The sequence below is a fragment of the Notolabrus celidotus genome, chromosome 20 (genome assembly GCF_009762535.1).
Source record: "Notolabrus celidotus isolate fNotCel1 chromosome 20, fNotCel1.pri, whole genome shotgun sequence".
In the NCBI taxonomy this organism is placed as follows: Eukaryota; Metazoa; Chordata; class Actinopteri; order Labriformes; family Labridae; genus Notolabrus; species Notolabrus celidotus.
The window spans coordinates 21,066,197-21,086,952 of record NC_048291.1 but is presented as its reverse complement, the minus strand read 5'-3'; the positions used below and the strand labels follow the sequence as shown (position 1 = coordinate 21,086,952).

General features: G+C 38.2%; 1 protein-coding gene across 1 annotated transcript; it reads left to right on the top strand.

Moving 5' to 3' along the window:
- The first annotated feature begins 2,523 nt into the window (after nt 1-2,523).
- Nucleotides 2,524-20,573, top strand: unkl (unk like zinc finger). The gene is made up of 16 exons (XM_034711579.1): nt 2,524-2,651; nt 3,301-3,510; nt 8,762-8,938; nt 9,794-9,927; nt 10,039-10,174; nt 10,267-10,384; nt 10,662-10,746; nt 10,976-11,142; nt 11,709-11,897; nt 12,343-12,393; nt 12,521-12,698; nt 13,325-13,414; nt 13,510-13,743; nt 13,940-14,118; nt 14,226-14,483; nt 14,666-20,573. Exons 1-16 carry the CDS (start codon nt 2,587-2,589, stop codon nt 14,750-14,752), a joined length of 2,358 nt encoding a protein of 785 aa, XP_034567470.1. The 5' UTR covers nt 2,524-2,586; the 3' UTR covers nt 14,753-20,573.
- Nucleotides 20,574-20,756: the final 183 nt, after the last annotated feature.

Sequence of the window (20,756 nt, the reverse complement as noted above, 5' to 3'; positions counted from 1 at the left end):
CAAGACCCACCATGGGCTACACGGTGGTAGACCCACAGCATCGTCTTTACATCACACACATCAGCAGGCATACATACAAACACACACACACACACACACACACACACACACACACACACACACTGATTTGAGATGCTGTGAGAAGAGGTTGACAGTGCACTGTGTGTACAGCTGAGACGACTGAGTAAGGTTAAAGGTTTGTGGTGGCTGACGTCACAGACAGGGAAAAGGGTGTGACATTTCCCCCTTGCAAACATTTAATACTTCCTCTGGATTAAAGTGGATTACAGAATGAGTGTGAGAGCGAAAAATCAATCTGTTTAAAACAACATGTGTCTTTATGCAGGTGAACATGGTCAATGCACCGATGAAAAAAAATACTGCAAGATTTTAATGACTGTAAAACATTGCAAAGCGGATATGAGAAGAGGAGTTTATAGATTATTGGTACATATTTTAATATTGCAGCTCTTGTTTGTGCCGAGGGGCCAATTCTAAGGCAGAATACTGTCGTATGAGGGGTTTGTGTTGTATTTGAGTGTGTTTAGTCAAATGATCTTCAGCCTACTTGTGTCTGAATCTTGTAACAGAGCGACTTAAAGCTAAACTGTTTTTTAAATGATGTTACGCAGCTTACAACTGGCCCCTAAATGTACTTAAATTTAGCTTCAAAATACTTAAAATTGACTCAGATATGGACATAACAGGTGAGAAAATTTTTGTAGTCCTCAATAAATTACTCTGCAGTCTGCCCGAGCTGCTTTAAAAATGCCAAAAACAGACCAAGCACAAAATATTTCTTCATAGGCCTTACGGAAGAAAGGTACTGGACATTTCAACTGAGGTTAGGGTGGAGCTTTCCAAAGTAATTATAACAGGATAGTCCAGGGTCTATGCATAATAACAAGGCAGTGCACTCGGCGGACCTCAGCAGCTGCATAATGGATTAGACGTATAATTGCATTTGTAAATTAAAATCCCTTACAGGAAAAAGGGGTTGGATAGAGCAGATTAGCTTCCCTGAATGTGACGTCTGAATGTGCAGATTTGATGATGCAGACACCATCAAACAGTTTATCGCAGATGTATTCAATTTTGAAACACTCAAAACAAAACTTCAATTGTGAGCACAAGTGGCATACTGAGGCTGTCTGAAGGGTGAAAAAGTAAAAAAAAGTGGAATACTTTTTCAAGTCCCTGATACCCACAGCAAAGCGAAGGTTTCATTCAGACACGGTGAGGCTCAAGCATAGGAGGGGGATTTAGGGGTCACCCCCCAGGAAATTTTGAGCAGCAAAAGTTGAATTCCTCGTGCTCTGGTGATAATTTTTTTACAATGTGTGATGGAAACTCAATTATGTAGATGGAAACAAAATGTGTTTAATACACAACTTCGTAAAAAGGCTATTTCCTGTATAAACTCAAATTATGGTAAGATTTAATCTGTTATTTTCTCACATTGTCGATTTAAAGTATTTAAAAGTATTTGAATTCAACTCACATTTTAAAAAATGTAACACGCGCATAATCAAATTAAATAATTCAGTTACAATATATAACACCTAAAAGCACAGCCAAACATGCAGTATATAATGAGGTTAAATAACAAATTAGACCCTTAACCCCTTGAGAGGGCATCTTGGAGAGCATTTCTTACATTTCGTTTATTGGAGGGGCATCCAGAGGGCACTTCATCATGTTTTATTAATTAGAGGGGCACCTACCTGAAGCAATATCCACATGACCCCTGACAGATGATGAAAACAACACTATAAAATCTTCTGATTGATAGAAATAGAACTGACATGTAATCAAAATTTAAAAAATAGAATAATTTTTTTTTTAAAATAAATAATAATAATAATAATAATAATAATAATAATAATAATAATACAATAGGTGCCGTTTAATTTACCTAATAGATCACACACATTACCTGTTGTCCTACACAGACTTTTATGTCTTTCATTATTTTAACTGTTTATTTTGATTTTTCACAGCTTGACATCTTTATACAGTCTATGCTTGACATGCAATTTCTTCATTACTTACCAACTATATAATGAAGAAAGAGAAAAAATAATAATAAAGAAAAAATTAATAAACATATATGTATCAATTAAATATATCTAAAGTATACATATATTAAAAATAAGACTGTTATGTTACACCAACACTATTGATAATGTGAAAAAAAATTGGAAATGTGGTAACGTGTCGCTTTTAGAGGTAAGATAAATCTATTGTGTGCCAAAAATAAACTAAAATAATGAACCGTTTCAAATTGTAAACTAAACCGAATAATTTCCGCCTTATTTAAAATCAGACTAGGAGGGTGAGTGTCTTCCTCGTCTTTATATTGATGGTGGAATCATTTTAATCTTATATCGAATACATTTACGCACAATATCAGCTACTGTATCTCTCTGAAGAGTTTTATAATAAACAGAGGGGAATAAGACCGTCGTGTCTCAGCTGATCAGCGCCCCCTGCGCCAGTGTTTGCAGCGCGCTGGCGTGCAGGCTGACGTGCACGCACGCGAGCAACAGAACCGAGCGCATGCGCAGTTCATTGTTTTGACTGAAAATGCCGTCGGTTTCGAAAACGGCGGCCAATGCGTCCCCTCAAACCGAGAAACCTACCCACTATACGTAAGTAAAGCTGCAGCAGAGAAGAAACACGATAGCCTGTTGCTTTGAATGTTAAGAGCACATACACGTTTGCGTGTTTGCATTTCTTGCATTCCTCAACTCTCGTATGTGTGTGTTAAAACATGGTGCTTTTCCTGGCTTTGTGACTATACCTAACGTTGCATAGCAAGCAGCGACTGCACGCTAACGACATCACCCCGAGTGTGGGAAACTCGGAATTCCTAAATGTATTTATTGATAAGCAAAAGGTTAACAGAATGGTTTGATACTGTTTGATAGAGTTAAAGACTTGTTTTGATTAATGGGTTGAATGTTATACCGTCAACTCGGTCTGCTAAACGATTAGCCAGGAACTCGCTGCTTGTAAATAGCTCGGCCTTATTTTGAGTTCCCTCTTGCTACGCACATTTATTCACGTACGCTGCGTGACTTTCAACAAGTGTTACGTCAAAAAGGGACGTAGTTTTCTCTGTGAATACCAAGCTAACGCTAGTGACCCAAAATACACAGTAGGCTACAACACTAGCAGCAGAACATTATATATTACTGTCTCCTAACTTTTATTTTCCCATTCGACTCATTTCTTTGTCAGTAATGATTTAAAATCCCGGTTCTTGACGGGGTTCTTTGTTTCCACACGTTGTTTCAGATACTTGAAGGAGTTCAGGACCGAGCAGTGCCCGTTGTTTCTTCAGCACAAGTGTACGCAGCACAGACCCTTTACGTGCTTTCACTGGCATTTCCTCAACCAGCGGCGAAGACGACCCATAAGAAGAAGAGACGGGACTTTTAATTACAGCCCCGACGTTTACTGCACCAAATACGACGAGACCACAGGCATCTGTCCCGATGGAGACGAGTAAGTCCCTGCTTTTGTTATTGACATCCTTCAATGAGAGTGTCATGATGCAGCTGCTGAGCTGCTGATAAATGCTTTGTTGACATGTTTAGAAAGAGGACCATGTACTTGGGTGCATGTGTGTGTGATGGGTCTCTATTGTGCGGATGTGTCTGTATGTGTCTCACTTTTATAGATTTGCTTTTATGTGATGTCGTCTTCTTACTGCCTTTATTATCATTTTACTTTATATCCCATTTCATTTTCCTTTAATTTTTATAAGATAAGATATTACTTTATTGATCCCCAGGGGGGGGAATTCAGTTGTTACAGCAACCCAGACATAAGTACAATCAAGAAGAAGTTTCAATAAGTAAAATAAAATAAAATTTAATAAAAAAAAAAAAAAAAAAAATAGATAAATAAAGCTAGAATACAATTTAAATATACAATGTTACAATGGAATTTAGATTAAATAGAAGTAATTACAGGCAGTATTAAAAAGGTTTCAGGGGGGGGGGTCAAGTGGTCAGCGTGGTGCAGTCTGTGGCCTCCGTTACTGTTCAACAGTCTGATGTCCTTAAATGCTTTACCTATATTGAGGACTTTGTAATAATAATAATACATTTTATTTATAAAAGCGCTTTAAAAGTTTCTCTAAGACACTTTACACAAAATAAATTAAACATTAGATATGCAATTAGAGTATATAAATAAACAAACAAATCAGAGATTGTTTAAAATCTCTGATTTGCTTTTATTTCACCTTATTCCTTGTATCCCTCTTTTAATGCTTTATTCCTTTTACTGCGTGTAGCCCCTTTTTATTCTTTCTTTCCTTTTATATTCTAGATTATCTTATTTTCTTAGTCCCTTGGTTTCAGTTCTTATCGTTGGGTTGTGGTGTTGAACCATTGTTTGGGTCTTTTGTGTTTGTCTTCCTAATGTGTAATTTTAATTTTATAGTCTGTCTGCTGTAGAGTACTCTTTGTGTTTGTTTTTATGTGCACTTTGTGAAGCGCTTTGTAAACCGTGGTTTTCAAAAGATGCTATATAAATAAAAGTATTATTATTATTAGGGATGAAATGAAAATTCTTGGCCAAAACTGAAAATGAGGAAACCAAGGCCGAAAACTGAAACACCGAAATAAATTATTATGCCAATTATTAGTAGGGAGACCGAGGACAGTTGTAACATTTCACTCCTTGGATTTGAGATTAAGCCATGCATTTTCTGTTTGTGTTGCACAGGCATTTTCTAGGCCATTTATTAGCAGACACTTGAAGCTAGTTTGTATAGCAGTTTGAACACACTGGATTAAAAGAGCTCAAAGTTATAGACATGAATGTCAAAAATTTTTACACCTCTCCTGGTCTCCCCTACAATTGCATTTATGGCTCTGACTGTGTACTAACCTCACTAAAATCAAGGATCTCGTTGAACATATCAGACAACGAGGGTGCATGCCCCTCATCTGGTTCAGAGAGACGAGTCCTTTTTTCTGCTATGTTGTCCTTCCTGCTCTGTGCGCTTCTCCGTCTCCAAGCGGGTTCTCCGCATCCATCGCTGCCTGGATCATTTCTCGTGTGCTCTGCTTTATTCCAACATCCAAGTAATGATCTTTCCAACGCGGATCAAGTACAGTCACGATGGAGTGCAGAGGATCCGAATAGATCTCAGTGAAACATGTGCTGACAGACTCTAATAGTGTACTTTTCATTGTTTTCACTCCGTGGTCCATCTCAACCTCTTTGCTTAAGAGACGCTTTAGTGCTGCAATTAAAGGAATAATGAATGCAGACATGTTGGCCCTTATCCAGACAAGCGCGTACTGGCCGCAGTTTTTGCTTGCGTCATCACAAAATTCTGTTTCAGCCGTGTTGTTTCGGTGATAAAAGTATTTCGGACGAAAACCAAAAATGCACTTTTGGGCCATTTCGGCCGAAAATTTGGTGTATCCCTGGTATTTTTTAAATGAATTATTGTCTAAACTGTAGGAAATTCCTGTAGGACAGCATGTTTTTGCTTTTGTTTTGCAGTGATACATTTCCAGCACTGAAGTGAATATTACGGAAGACTAATGAGCGCATAATGAAGAAAATGACTGATATTTTGTTGTGTATTTCCTTACAAAGGAGAATGTAGTTCTTTTTGATGACTGTGTTGTGAACAGTATGTTTCATTTATTCCCCCTCTCAGGGCCTTAAAAGGGCCCCTCCTCTCTGCACTTATTGTTGCATGCATTCTCTTTGTGGCTTACAGACAGACATTACTGTTTAAACTTTCACTTTATGTGGATTAGCTGAACCACTATCTTTGAAGAAAACAAAGACTAAATGTCAGTGTCTCTTGTTTCTTTCCAGCATTATGTGTCTGATGCTGTTATTCTCTTTGTGTAGGTTGTTGCATCAACATTCAGGGCATCTTCAAAAATGTCTCTGTTCAGACGACTTTATTAATCCCTGAAGGGCAATTCAGTTTATAGATTACCCTGCCTTAAACAAACAAATGCAAAAAATTCACAGCAGCATATAGAAAAACACATTCCCATTCACATGTCAGTGCCAACAGATCAGCAGGATCACCAATAAAGACATTAAATACAATGCATTAGGAAGTAAGACACACCACTTTACCTCTCAGCATTTAGCAGCATGATAGCTGAAGGTATAAATGAGTTAGATAACTTATTTGTTTTCCTTCGGGGTGCATGATAGCACCGCCCAGAGGGCATAAGAGAAAAGTCAGAGAAGAGAATGTGGCCAGGCTGATCTATTATTCCTCTGGCTTTCCTCTGTTCCCCATAGTGGTCCTTTAGTAAGACACCAATTCTCTCAGCTGCCTGGATACTCACCCAGAGAGCTCACATCACACCCATCCTTCAGCACCTCCACCGGCTCCCCATACAGCACTGAATCCACTTCAAGATCCTGCTCATCACCAACAAAGCCCTCAATAATCTAATAATCTCACCCCTTCATACCTGACCGATTTCCTCAAACGCCACTCCCCATCTCGCCGCCTCAGATCATCAGATGCCAATCTCCATTCCCATATTACCAAGACCAAGCACCACATATTCAGGGAAAGGGCCTTTGCTATCGCTGCCCCAACTCTCTGGAACTCTCTCCCCTCACACATCAGAAACTCTAACTCTCTTCAATCCTTTAAAAAACACTTCAAGACCTACCTGTTCAAAAAAGCCTACAACACATGACTTCCACTCCTGCCCCACCTCTGTCTTTGTTGTGTTTTATTTATTTTTCGCACTTTCTGTAAAGCGACTTTGAGTATCCAGAAAAGCGCTGTATAAGTCCTATCAGTTATTATTATTATTATTAATATTATTCTCTTTGTTGTTTACAGACAGACATTACTGTTCAAACTTTCCCTTTGCATGATAACTGAACCACTCTCTTTGAAGAAAACAAAGACTAAATGTCAGTGTCTCTTGTTTCTTTCCAACATTATGTGTCTGATGCTGTTATTTTACGCAAATGACTCTGTGTGGATTGTTGCATCAACATTTCATGGTATCTTAAAAAAAGTCTCCTGCCCATAGTGGTCCTTTAAAGCTGCTGTTGGTAGGAATGGTGTAAAAAAACAGAACTTTTTTTTGAGAGTATGGCAAAATCTCTGTGTTTTCCAATGCCTTTGTATCAAGCAATGTTATTATTCCCCTCGTTCCCGTTATCACGGACCAATCAGAGCTACTCCCCAACCCTCTGTCCTGATTGGTCGAGTGGCCGCCCCACTACGTCGCCCTGATTAGCTGGGAAACCACTACTTCCTCAAATCAAGCACAACAATCTTTTGTGGGCGGTGTTACGACAGCAGAGAGGGGAGGGATTGTGTTGACATTCCAAATTTCTCCCAGAACTGATGTTTATATCACGACTAACAACAGCAGATTTAATCGGCAACCTCCGGTCTCAAAATATGAAGCCCATGCGAAAGTGTTATAAACTGCAGTTCATTGAGCGTCTCCTTGAGGCTGGCTGCAGAAACACTGGAAACCATATATACACCGATTCAAAAAAGATGATATTTACAGTATTAATAAACATGTTTACAGCTGAGTTAAAAAAAAAACAGCTTGGGGCTACATCAGGGGATTTTTTCTAGAGGATATTACAAACACGAGTTTTGCACATTTAAGGACATGACTGACTTGACTGGCAGGCGGGAGCAATAATGATAATTATAATAATATATTTTATTTATCACGCACTTTACATTTGGAACAAATCTCAAAGTGCTAAAGGGCATAATAAAAGGGCAGTAAGAATAAAAACAGGGTTAAAAAACAAACAGTAAAATGCAGACACTTGTTAAAGACACTGTAGTTGAATAAAAACAAGTAAAAGCAGCAGGGAAGGTCAGATAAAAACTATGCATAAAACCAGGGACTAGCTGTTGTATAGGAGGCTCCAAGCCCGCCTCTTTACCTCACACTATGCCTGGTTGAGTTCAGCATTATCAATATGGCTCCCATCGACGATTGGCTTCAATACAGTGCTCAGGGACAGATGGGTGACATCACGGACACAGTCTATGGTATTTTCTTATAAGTGACATTAAAGGCTCTGTTAGTTTCACACGTCAGAAGAGGGACTTTGATTTGTCAATTCTTGCACGAGATGTCAACAACAGGACGAATATTAAACCACAGCTTATATTATATGTGACCTAGAAACAGCTCATCATGTATCAGAGTCTCAATTAGAACTGAAAAAAAGACAGATTATTATGTTAATAGAAAATGAACTACAGCAGTCCTCACCCTCCTCCTCTGCCATGTGCTGCTATTTTTGTATGACCTTATGTGTTGCTATAGCAACTGTTGCTACTCAAGAAATGGAAAATTGGTTTTTGAAGAGGCTTATTGGACATACATTTCTTGAGGCATTGCAAATGGGTGGAAAAAAAGCAATATTATCAATTATTAGAGAGGTGTGCAGCTGAATGAATAGCCCTGTGTTATAATGATGGACGATGGACCATTGTGTTAGATTCAGTGCAGTGGATGCCTATTTCATGCTTTAAACAGCTGCGTAATGTGAGACATGCAGCCTGCACAGTTATATGATTTGCTACATCTTGATCTTGGAGGATGATCAGACAAATAAAACAGGATTTTGCTGCATTTAATGTAAATTTTCTAAGGGCTGTTTCTGCATTTATACAATCTTGTGCCAATAATTCTTGGTTTATATGTTTTATGAAGATCAGCTGATGAATTATTTCACTCTTGTGTTCTTGCTTCCTCAGCTGTCCTTATTTACACCGGACCACTGGTGACACAGAGCGCAAGTACCATCTCCGTTACTACAAGACGGGTACTTGCATCCATGAGACAGACGCTCGAGGGCACTGTGTGAAGAATGGCCTCCACTGTGCGTTTGCTCACGGGCCACATGATCTCCGACCTCCAGTCTATGATATCAGGTGACATACAAAGCAAATAGTGGCCTCTGTTTTCCCTGCCAAGCTTTTCACTCACAAGACTCACAATGAAACGAACAAAACGGCTAAATTAGACACAACATAAGCAGAATATCTTTATTGTTGGGGTTTAATGGATCCACTGTGATACAGTTGGGTTGTTTAAAGCTTTTAAAGGCGTGGGTCAATGAATTAAAGGCAAATACAAACATTTGATTTGAGGTTATCATGACTTCTTTTGAGCTGTATGCTGCTGAAAGAGCCTGGGGGAAGTCAGCTGACAATTAAAATTTAAACAAAGGGTCGTTGTGTGAAGTGAGGGGTTAAATTTAGAAACTTGTAAAGTAAAATGGTGTTACACGCCCCCCTTAAGTGTGTCTTTTATTTAATTTAGTGTTTACTTTTTTTTTAAAATCTTTAAAAAAAAATTGTAATATTTAAAAATCTTACACTTCAGACATCTTTTGAAATAAATATCCTGTTAAATGTTGAAATTGGATGCTGATTGGCTGTTGAGAGAGGTCAGTGAATTTGGCTTTGACCTTTTCAAATCATGTAACTCTCTCAGACCACAAGTACATTTTTCCTAACAAGACCATGTCCTTAGCAAACCAAGAAAACAGACTGTTTGACTTCCTGATGAAGCCTTGATGCCGAAACGCTTGGAAGAGAGTGCCTTGGAAGTTCTTCTTGGTTTTCTGCTTGTATCTCTATCCAAAGAACATCTCCAACTTACAACCTCCTGAGTCCAGGAAGAACCCCTTCCTTCATTTTTTTGAAGACCTTTCCCTTGTCAGGGATCTTTTTCCAACTTTTTCTGAGTATTCAGGATAAAACTAACCATCATTTTCTCCACAGGGAGATCCAAGCACAAGAGGCTCTTCAGAATGGACAGTTGGGGTCTGGGGAAGGTATTCCTGATCTGCAGCCGGGTGTGTTAGCTAGCCAAGCTATGATTGAGAAAACTCTCACAGAAGACCCCCGGTGGCAAGGTGAGTTACCCCCAACCTCATGTTAAAGTGCTTCAGCAATGCAAAGTAACACACTTACACCTGTGCAAGATAAAAGTGACACAACATGAATGCCTCGCTCTTATCTTGCAGACACCAATTTTGTTCTAGCCAACTATAAAACAGAGCAGTGCACCAAGCCCCCAAGACTATGCAGACAAGGCTACGCTTGCCCTCACTACCACAACAGTAGAGACCGGAGACGGAATCCTAGGAAATACAAGTATAGGTAAGACTTAGTGGAGGTTAAGTTCAAGAAAATAAAACACAATGAAGAGATGTGATTGCAGTTACTTAAAGGTTCCGATTCTGTGAATGCAGGTCCACCCCGTGTCCCAATGTGAAACATGGGGATGAATGGGGAGAGCCCTCGAAGTGCGACAGTGGAGACAGTTGCCAGTATTGTCACTCTCGTACTGAACAGCAATTTCACCCAGAGGTGAGTGGATTTATGGTGTCTTAGAATAAACAGGTGTAATATAGGTTTTCTTTGAAGTGAAATAGTAGCAAAATAGCCATATAGACTCACTCATCCTGTCACCAAAACACTTATTATATCACACCACATTATTTCAAAGTGAAACATTGCTGCAAGTTTGAGAAGTGGTATTGATTAGGTTTGATTGTTTCCTCAGTGACTTTGCAGCGTCACAGCTTTGCCGAAGTCAGACATAACTTTGCATCTGATTGGATTGTGATTGTTTTCTTTGTCTCAGATCTACAAATCTACCAAATGCAATGATATGCGACAAACTGGATACTGTCCCAGGGGGCCGTTTTGTGCGTTTGCACATGTAGAAAGTAAGTGAACGTTTCTCTTATTTCTCTCTCTGTGCTTAGAACTAGCGATATAGGAGATTTTTAGCTCAAATGTTTTAAACACACATTTCAAGTTATTTTATAGGTCTACCCAGATTTGAAAATGTGCCCTGATTAGCTTAAACTTCTTAATAATAGATGCTTGCTGTTATCTACCTGTTCATTTACTCTTCATGTGATGATTAATTCCCTTTCCTCTTCATGCTTTTAGGAATTCCCTCAACAGAAGAGACCATGAGCTCATTGCTAACAGTGATACAGTCCAGTTCACAGTCACAGCTGGGCTCTCAGCAGTATTCAGAGTGTCCTGTCAGTGAGTGGAGCAGTGGAGGGAACTCCAACTCAAATGCAAGCAGTAGCAACGGACAAATAGGAAGTGTAGGTTTCATGTGTTGCCTTTGTTGGGACTTTGATTTGAAATGTATCAGAATCAACTGAAGCTGGATTTTATATGTAGACAAACTGGAAAAAAACATTTAGATTTATATCACAGGTAGAACATTAAGTTGAATCAAACCAATCATTTACATGTCAGCATGTGTACAGTTTTCCCATTGTTCTCTTCCATCATGTTTTTATTCTTTACTTTGCCATTGCCACTATTTTATTTAACAGTTTTACATATCATACATTGTTTTAAAGGGATAGAGGCAAACACTCATTGAATATTTAATTTAAGGAAATAGCAAAATAGCTTGTTATGTAAAGTTGGCTCCTCAAAAGAGACTCTCAGTGAGGGATAATGTATAGTGAGCAGGTGGTGACAAGATGAGCTGGACCCAGACTTAGTGTCTCACTCTAAAGGTAATCTGATTGACATAACCACCCGCTCACTATGCACAATGCATAACATGAGGCAGGAAGTTGACACACGATATTGATTTAAAAAAAATTGTTTTCATCTTTTGTTTTTCATTAAGATCACATTCGCTTCTCTTTCTCAGGTTTCATGTTCAAATAGCTCAACTGTAACGCCAAGCTCAGGAAGCGACTGTTTGTTATCCCCTGTGGGATCCATCTGCAGGCCCAAATCCTTAACTAACAGTAGTTTATGTTCAGAGTCCACCACTTCCAGTGCCTCATCTCTGACGTCTAACTATCCTAAAGCTCCGGGCTTTGAACGTGAGGATCAGGTACACGTACAGCTCTGCTTAGCTTTACTACAAACAGATGAGACCGATAACTAAAGCCTCTATGCTCAGTGTGTCACTGTCATGTACTTGAAATCACTTTCATTGATTTTATCACTCTTTATTTGCCATGTCATTTTCATTTGATCACTTTACGTTTCTGTATGATGATCCTGAGTTTGATTCTGTAGTTAGAAATGAATGTCACTTGTTTAAATTATCCCTGGAGGTATGAATAACAGGCAGACAAGCTAACAGACTAACACTTCATTACAATAATAAGAAGTAAATGCTGCTCTAAAGCACCACACAGAGTCACAGTTAGCTTTGTTGAGGAAATGAAATGATGATTTAGTGCAACAAAAAAGTAGGGAATGCTTTTTGGATGTGAAAATTAGAGTTTTGTCATTAAAATTGTCTGTGTTTGTGTAATTTTTTACATTTTCAGATTAAGAACAAGGGGCAGATGGATCACAAAATGATGGACCAAGAAAAACAGGTACTTTAACCTTGCAAAAAATGCTTAATTTCCTCCAAAAAAGTGCATTTATTTATTTAATATCGTGACTAAAACAGTCACAATGTTAGAACGTAAAAGTAACCTGTCCTGTTTTTTTTTTCTCCAGGCACAAAACACTGTATTCTCTGCGGTGAACCCTCTGGCATCCAGCTTTACCTCCAGTATAACATCCAGCTTGGCTTCTAGTATTGGCTCAGATAGTTCATCACCCACCACCTTATCAACAATGAATGCAAAAGCCACTCCCTTTTACCCGGGCAGTAACACAGTGGAGTCTGTCATAGGTGTGTGTATTTAAAGTTAACTGTTAACCCGCTTGTTTGAGCACAGCTGCTGTGTAATTTTATTTATTTAAATTTAAATATATTTTTGTTGGGTTATCAGCCTCCTCCCTTGCCCACAATCACCATTACAAAATATGCTACAAAATAATAATCATTTTAAAAAATAAATAAGGAGTATAATAATAATAAAAATAAATCAATTGAAATAAGAAAACAACAATAATAAATTATAATAATAATAATAGTAATAATTGTTATATCATTAACAATAATAATAGTAATAATAACAATTACACTAAAAATTATAATTGTTGTAATATTAACAATAACAATAATACAGAATGAATATAAATTACAAAATAAATAAATAAATAAAAATAAGAAAACAATAATACATGCTAATAGTAATAATTATACATGTTTTATCATGGTAATAATAATGATAATACTAATAATAATACTTGTAATAATTACTATAACAATAATAATGAATGAATATAAATTAACATAAATAAATCAATAAATAATAAATACATAGGCTATACACAGAAATGGTGTAACTTGCTTTATGAAAGAGTGGAGCTGCTGAGTATTTTGTTGTTAAATGTTGTTTCTCTTCCCCTAAGGATCTGCTCTGGATCTCAACTTCAGTGACATCAACGTTGCATCTCTTGATAAGGACTTAGAGGAGCAAGACAACAGTATGGGGCTTGCAAGTAAGGACACCTGACTTGCTTCTTTTGCTGATAAGGTTTTGCTTGGATGTTATTTGAAAAAGAAAGTAATCTCAAAGTGCGCTTTCTTCCCGCAGGTCAGAGGATGCTCGGATCAGCCCCGGTGAACATTCCTGGCTCTTTGGCTCGATCGTCCTCTTTTAATTCCTCGTCATCGCTCTCCACCTCCCCTCTCAGCTCCCTCTCCCAGTCCCTGTCGCAGTCCCTGCTGTCCGGGGCGGTATCGCAGCAAAATCACTCATCAAACATGTTAGCTAAGCAAGAGCATGGCATGCTGGGAACACCCACCTCCTCTTCACAGAATTCTTTGGGTGAGCTGATAACATCTGACACTTTCTCTGTTAGTAGAGATTTAAATCTAAAACATAAATGCCGGCTTAGAAAGCATGAGCTTATTATTCTTTGAAGGGGTAAGACTGAACAGACATTTTGAAGGCCAAGTTTTGAGTGACTATATTTTGACCTTTTGGCTTGATCTTTTAATCTGAACACATCTCACACACACAGGTTTGAATGGAGGAGCTAGTAACATTTGGGACTTTGTGAGCGGCAGCTTCTCTCCGAGTCCATCTCCGGTTTTCAGCAGCCTAACCAGCAGCACAGATCTAGCCCGCCTCTTCAGAGAGCTGGACGAAGCCAAGAGGAAGATCAAACAATGGGAGGAGGCCTGGCATCAAGTTAAACAAGTGAGTTCACAAATACATTGTTATTTCAACACACATCTTAGTGTAACAAAATGATTAGTCATACGTAGGTAAGTGTGTCGTAATTGCAATGTCGGAATTCTTTCCAGGCGTGTGAAGCTTGCCAGAAAGAAGCTCATGAAGCAAAGGAACAAGCGAAAACGGCAGAGGCGGAGCGTCAGCTAGCGGAACATAAATGGGAGGAGACCGACCGCAAGCTAAAAGACCTCCAAGGGGACTTTGACGCACTTTGTCGCACCCCCGGAACACCCCTCCTACGTAGCTACGGAGAGCTGGAGCAGCTCCCCTTGTCAAAGCTCCACTCCATCCAGAGTCAGCTGCGTAATGACCTAGACCTTATAGACGGGGTAAGAAAGACTAGATCACACACAGCATTTCATCAGTAGCATGTACATAGTTTAGAAACAACAGCAGTTTATCAGGCTATCATTCAGATCCACGCTTTGTCATCAAGCATGCACATCTGAGATGCCTGCATGATCTGTTTCCCTACGTTGCAGCTGATACTCGTTCTTTTCTCCCCCAACAGGTAATATATATGCTTCAGTCAAAGAAATGTATAGTTTGCCAAAAGCATGATTGTTCTGCAGCCTTGCCAACATTATGTACTATGTGAGAAGTGTGCGCCTAGTAAGACAGAATGTCCCGACTGTAGAACGAAAACATTGAAGTGGTGATGTATAATTACTCGAGGTACTATTTAAAGAATTAACCCTTTGACAATATTCATAGATATTACATTTTCTAAAAAGCAATGTCTGATTAAATTAATTTAGAATCAAATGATGTTTGACTGACAAAAGGAAGAGTATTACAAATAAGATGGTTCAGTTCTGATGGACTTTGCTCATTTTATGTGAACATCATCATGCTCAATGTGCATGCTCTCCAGTTGAATTACATTTAACTTGATCAAAATTGAATGCTCATTTTGAAATACTGGATCATGATTTGGCAGATTTAAGGACACAGATCCTCTTCCCGTTTACGCTTTTATCAAGAGCACAATTTTACTGAATGCATAATTCAGCTGCTCTCTCTGCAAACAAAATGCAAATATGCATTGTTACCTGTCAAAATGCTCTTTACATGAAACAAAAAAACCCTGCAATCAGCATCCTGATTGAAAGCTGTTTACACAAAGACATGGTGGAGTTTGTATTTCCGCTTTAATTTTTTGCTGTTTGTAAATAAAAGAGACTTCACTGCACTTAAAAATGAAAATTGCCTCTTGGGGAATTTGTAGCGAAAGGCACTTAAGAGTCCAGTCAGAGCAAATCTGTGATATTGTTTTAAAAGGTGAGGGAGAGGAAGTTAATCCCTGGGATCAGACCAGATTTTACACATTTTAAAATCTGTATCTTTGATAGCCTATGTCTTCAGGTCATAGTTTCTATAATTCAGAGGTTGAACAAAGTTTGATCAACACTGCACCTTTTATTCTAGTATCAAAGTATGCTATTATATTAACCTCCATACAGGGATTTAAAAATAATCCCAATTTGGGATCAAAATTAAAACAATAACCAGGAAAAATAATGAGAAGTTTGTATTTTGCTGTTATAAGCTGGAGGCGTTGAAGTTTGGGATCTGAAATACAAAGAATTCACTGTGAAAACGCTGAAAAACAAAAACTGTCAAGAAGCGATGAGTCATCATGGAGCAGTCATGTGATAAGAAACATAAAATGAGCAAAAGTCAGAGTGGGTTTTTTATTTATTAAAGAGGAATGCAGCAAAAATGAGATCAAGTTTTTATCTCCCCCCTGAAGAATGTGCGTGCTCGTCTCCTGTGCAGAATGAGCAGCTGGTGTGTAAATGGTCGCTGTTTCACGTCATTGTACCAAAAGTACTTGAATATTTAGGATGAATGAATACAGACTCACAGTATGAGGGATGAACTAGTCATGTTCAGTGTTAGTGCTGAATGTTAATAAGCAGATCTAAATAATTTTGTAAACTTATGTTGCTGTGTTCCTCTTTAAGAAAATCCACAAACCCTGAATCCCCATTTTTTTTATCACAGCCAGTCAAGCATCATCATTTTGACCAACTTTCTGAAGAACTTAGATTTCTTACTAAAGCACTTTGTTGACCTGGGACTTTATTAAAGGGTATATAGACGTTTTTTGCTTTAAGCTGCTTTGTAGGTATTCTTTTGTGTCTTTTCTTTTTTTTTTTTAGATCTATAATGTTTTTTCTATATAAGCTAATATCTGAAGCTTTTGCGTCTACTGTGAAACATTGTTAGAATATTTCATGTTTCCTATCGTTAAATCACGGCATGGTTCTGCATATTATTAAGATTTAATAGACAAAGTACTTAATAGTTTCTACTTTCATAGTTAGATTTATAAAATTTCAATCAAATAAGTGCTAACTAAAAATGCATTTTAGGCATAACCAGCAGCTGTAATATCAGTGAGGCACATGCTACATGTTGAGGCTGTTCTTCAATCAGTTAGCTTTTGTTTTTGTAGAGATTTATATAGCCTAGGCATTAGGAGAAGCATGTATTGTATTTGCTAAAAGCCTGAAATGGTGATTTTTGTAGGAATCTAGCCTAAACATATCGGCCTCTAACTCTAAAGTGCCTTGCCTTAGTTGAAAGGTCATGTGTAGAATTGTCCGAGCAGACACAAGTAGGTGAAGCTTGTGCACAGGTTTGGGCGTACCGTCTTTTTAACTTAGCAGAAGCATAGACATGTTTATGACTATTTGTATATAAAGTATATCTAAAAAAATTCCTCTGTATTTGGCCCCAACCCCGTCGAGTATTTCTGTTGAAGATAGTTCAAATCAAACATTGTCTGTGCCTGTGTCCTGACTACAACCGCCCCTCTCCCCTTTTAAGCCTGATTTATACTTCTGCATCGATTCGATGGTGTAGCCCAGGGGTTCCCCAAAGTGTGGGTCGGGACCCCTGGGGGGTCGCGAGACACAAATGAGGGGTCGTGTGCTGTCTTACAGAATGGTTCAGTCATAACGGCACAGGAAACACATCCCCATGCTCATATAGGTAGGCTAAATTTCTGCAGACCGGCTAAATTAAGCAACATTAAGTCACTTTGAGGGACAGTGGGGGTTGCAAGACTTTGGAGGCTGAAAAGTTTGGGAATCCCTGGTGTAGCCTACCCGTAGATCTGCGTAGCTCCCGCACCTACGCAGAGCCCTAGCTGATGTGCACCTCCTCCGAAATGTAACTACTTGTTGAATCGACTCGGACTGCAAGCCCTGTGATTGGTCCGCTCGGCGTCCGCATTTACAGCACTTCTGGGATCCCAGACATCGTCGCACATCGGCTGTGTTTTTCATCTCCTCCGATGTGTCCTCTCTATTCTTCCCCATAATCAATGCTGTCTGATAAACAGCAAAACAAAATACGCTCTGAATCGCTGTGGAAAAGTAAACAGAAAACTCAGCGGCTATCAGAGAGACCACACTGCCCTCAAGCATTTTGGAGTATTGCTGCGCGTCACGGACATCGACGTAGAAGTTTGTAGTGCTCACGTCCGTGTCGACCCTGCTGCGTAGCGTCAACGCAGTAGTATAACCCAGGCTTTAGAAACACCCACCCACTCATTCCTCGGCCGTGGTGCTCTTTCGGTGCAGCTTCAGTCTTTGAAATTAGTTTTTTCAATTAAATGTTTGGGAGTATGCAAACAGGGCACATGAATTTGTAAAGCAACATCTGAAAAAATGCTTTTGAAACATTTCAGTTACTTAGTTTTGTTGTGATAAATCTGCAGCGAATGAAGAATTCCGTAGTTAACTTGTAAGTTGTTTTTTTGCATAGGATTCGTGCTTTGGTTTGTGTAATTGAAATGACCTTCTACTGTGTTTAAAAATCTTTTTATTCTTGCTTTAAGATTCTATAGAAAATCATGTATCTCCAGGTACACCTTTTGCTACTTATAAATATGGGGAAAATGCATTGTTTACATTCACGTATATGACAACTAAGCAACTCAGAGGAAAATATCCAGAAAAGTTATGGTGTTTTAGCATTTTCATGATTATCTTACAGCATTACAGGCAGGCTAACACGTCTGGTATTGCATGTTATTGCGATATATAAACCAGCTAGAAAAAAAAAAAGAAGAAAAAAAGTTCGCACTGTGTCTCACTGCCAGAATATTTGTATTGAGTTATATTTAGTGTAGTAAAGGCTAATACTTCTGCAAGCTTCGCTGCTACTGGAAAAGGTATTGATGTAGTTTCTTGTTAAACATTTAGATGTTTGAATGTTGTGCATCCACAGCTCAGATTTCAGAAACATTCGTATCTAATTTGATCCTTCTTTTGATTGAACTCTTCATTTGTAAATCCATCAGAGTCAAACTTTCAGTCCTTTTGTAAACCACTTTAGAATGATGTCACAGACCTGTACTGCTGTAGATCGTCCCTTTTATTTTTTTTGGATTGATTGAAGTTATTTGTGTTCTTCTTTCCCCTCATACACTGGAGAACAGTGTAAAGTGCAGCTAATTTCACAGGATCCTTTGGTTTATTTTGTTTCGCCTGTGAAGCCAATCCAGTGAATGATGTCTAGTGTGATAATCTGAAAAAAATGAACCAAAGGGGTGTTCTTATAGTCGTCCAAAAAATGTATTTGAAAGGGAAAATTCGCCCTTGAAAGAGAATTTAAATAATCGCTATTGTATAGGACTGATCAGCCTGTATGTGTGAACAGTGTGCAAAAAGTTAAAAAGGGGCAAAACAGAGCAAAGTCCAGCTCTGTCACTGTCACAGGTTTTGTTTTGATATGTCATTCAGTGGGACAGACAGAATGTCCTCTTAGTGAGTAAACAGCAGGACTATGCCACAACATTAATGGACTAGAGCCCATTTTTTGCAGTTTTACCAAAGACCTGTACTCTCGTCGTTTCTTTTGTACTACATTTCATCCTTTTTGTTTGATTTCAGTGTAAACCTAAAATTATTTAAAACGTAATCACCTAGTACCTTAACTAGTTCTTGTTCATTAACAGTGATTAATGGCATCTTTTTCTATCTCAAAATTAGTGAGTCGATACACAAATGAACAAAAAAATGCATGGGGCAGATCCTTCGAAAAAAGTGTTTGCGTATTTGATTTCGTGTTGGCGTTTATGGCAGGCTTGTGCAATACTGGCGAGCACATGCTGACCTTAAGCGAGGACTCAGTGTCGGTTTAATCGTTGTCTACAGTGAAGGAATGTCAAAGGTGATGACATTTGTGCTTCTGAAGTGGCCATATAAACTTCACCACAGTTGTGTTTTGAAGTTGATTTTGTTTTGTTGATTTCGTTGAACTACATAATCTCAATCACTTTGGAAATTGGTGGTTATGCATTATATGCTGTTATGGTCGGCCTACAGTGACTGTAAGGTGCTTTATTTCTCTCTGACTCTTAGTTTTGTTTTCTTCAAGCGGTGGTCCAAATTAGTTTTCGTGTTTGTGAAATTACAGGGGGACAGATGATGATTGTGACAAACGTTAATGGCAGATACAGACGTGATTAAATCTGTTGTTTTTGTTGGCCCTTATCTTTCTAGCCGTCTACCAGCCCTAATTTTTAAAAAAGGATTGAAATATCCACATGGTAAGCACAGCTTGTATTTCTTTACATTTAAATTTCTTCAATTTATAACGGACCAGTGACACCCTCCAGTCAATCTGTGCCTTTAACACATTATGACGATTGGTATAAAGAGAACATGCCTCTGAGACAGATGACAAAATATAATCAGCTAAATTAGAATCAAAAGTCCAGTGCCTTAAAGTGTTTTTACGGACCACGATGTGATAACAAAATACCCAGGTCACTTAAGCTGAAAGGAAAAAGGTCCCAACAGGAGGCAGCAAATGTTGTGGATGACTGATAACTGTCTGTCTCGGTCTGTATTTGCCATTTCATTCAGACAAAAGGAAAAAAAAACAGCAATATTCAAACGATCCTGATCTCAATTTGTCATTAGGCACCAAAAACCTTTAGTTTGTAAGGAAAAAAAGCACCAAATGGGAAGAATCTTGTAAATGAACTGTAGTAGATGTATCATTATGCTCTGCATTGAAATAGTTAAATCTATTTTGCATTATTGTTAGTTGTTGTGTTGTCTTTCTGTTTTTAATATTATGAAAATGGAGCCTGAAGATTTATGCAATCTTGTACATGTATATGAGTATGATATATGGATCTGTTCAAATTAAGTCAAGTACAACGCGTGTTGTCAAAGGTAAATAATCTGAATGTGGAACCGGTCGTTCCATAGACTTTAGAGAATTTCAGTAGAAATGTTATTTTAACATTGAAGCCCTGAAATATTGAATGTATTGTTCTAAATTAGATATTCAATGAATAGGTCACTGGATATTATGGAGCGCAGTTAATTCATTATGATGTAGCATCTAGTTGTAAACTGCTATTCAATAAAATTTATTAGAACTAAAACAAATGCAAGTTTGCAAGTTTCTATTTGTCAGCCTAATGTGGAAACATGAGGAAAGAAATGTGTGTTTCTCAGGGTAATACAGCGATCGAATCTAGAATGTTAAATCTGAGGAAACTGCATTTCATGAATTTATTTACTAAATGTCAGTGGGTTTAGATATTATTTATAGAATAAAAAATACATCCC

Bases quoted from the DNA above. Each gene is read 5' to 3' on its own strand.
- unkl (XM_034711579.1), top strand. From the start codon at position 2,587: ATGCCGTCGGTTTCGAAAACGGCGGCCAATGCGTCCCCTCAAACCGAG. The intron at 10,747-10,975 runs GTAAGTGAACGT...TCATGCTTTTAG, and splicing joins TGCGTTTGCACATGTAGAAA to GAATTCCCTCAACAGAAGAG. The intron at 13,415-13,509 runs GTAAGGACACCT...TTCTTCCCGCAG, and splicing joins CAACAGTATGGGGCTTGCAA to GTCAGAGGATGCTCGGATCA.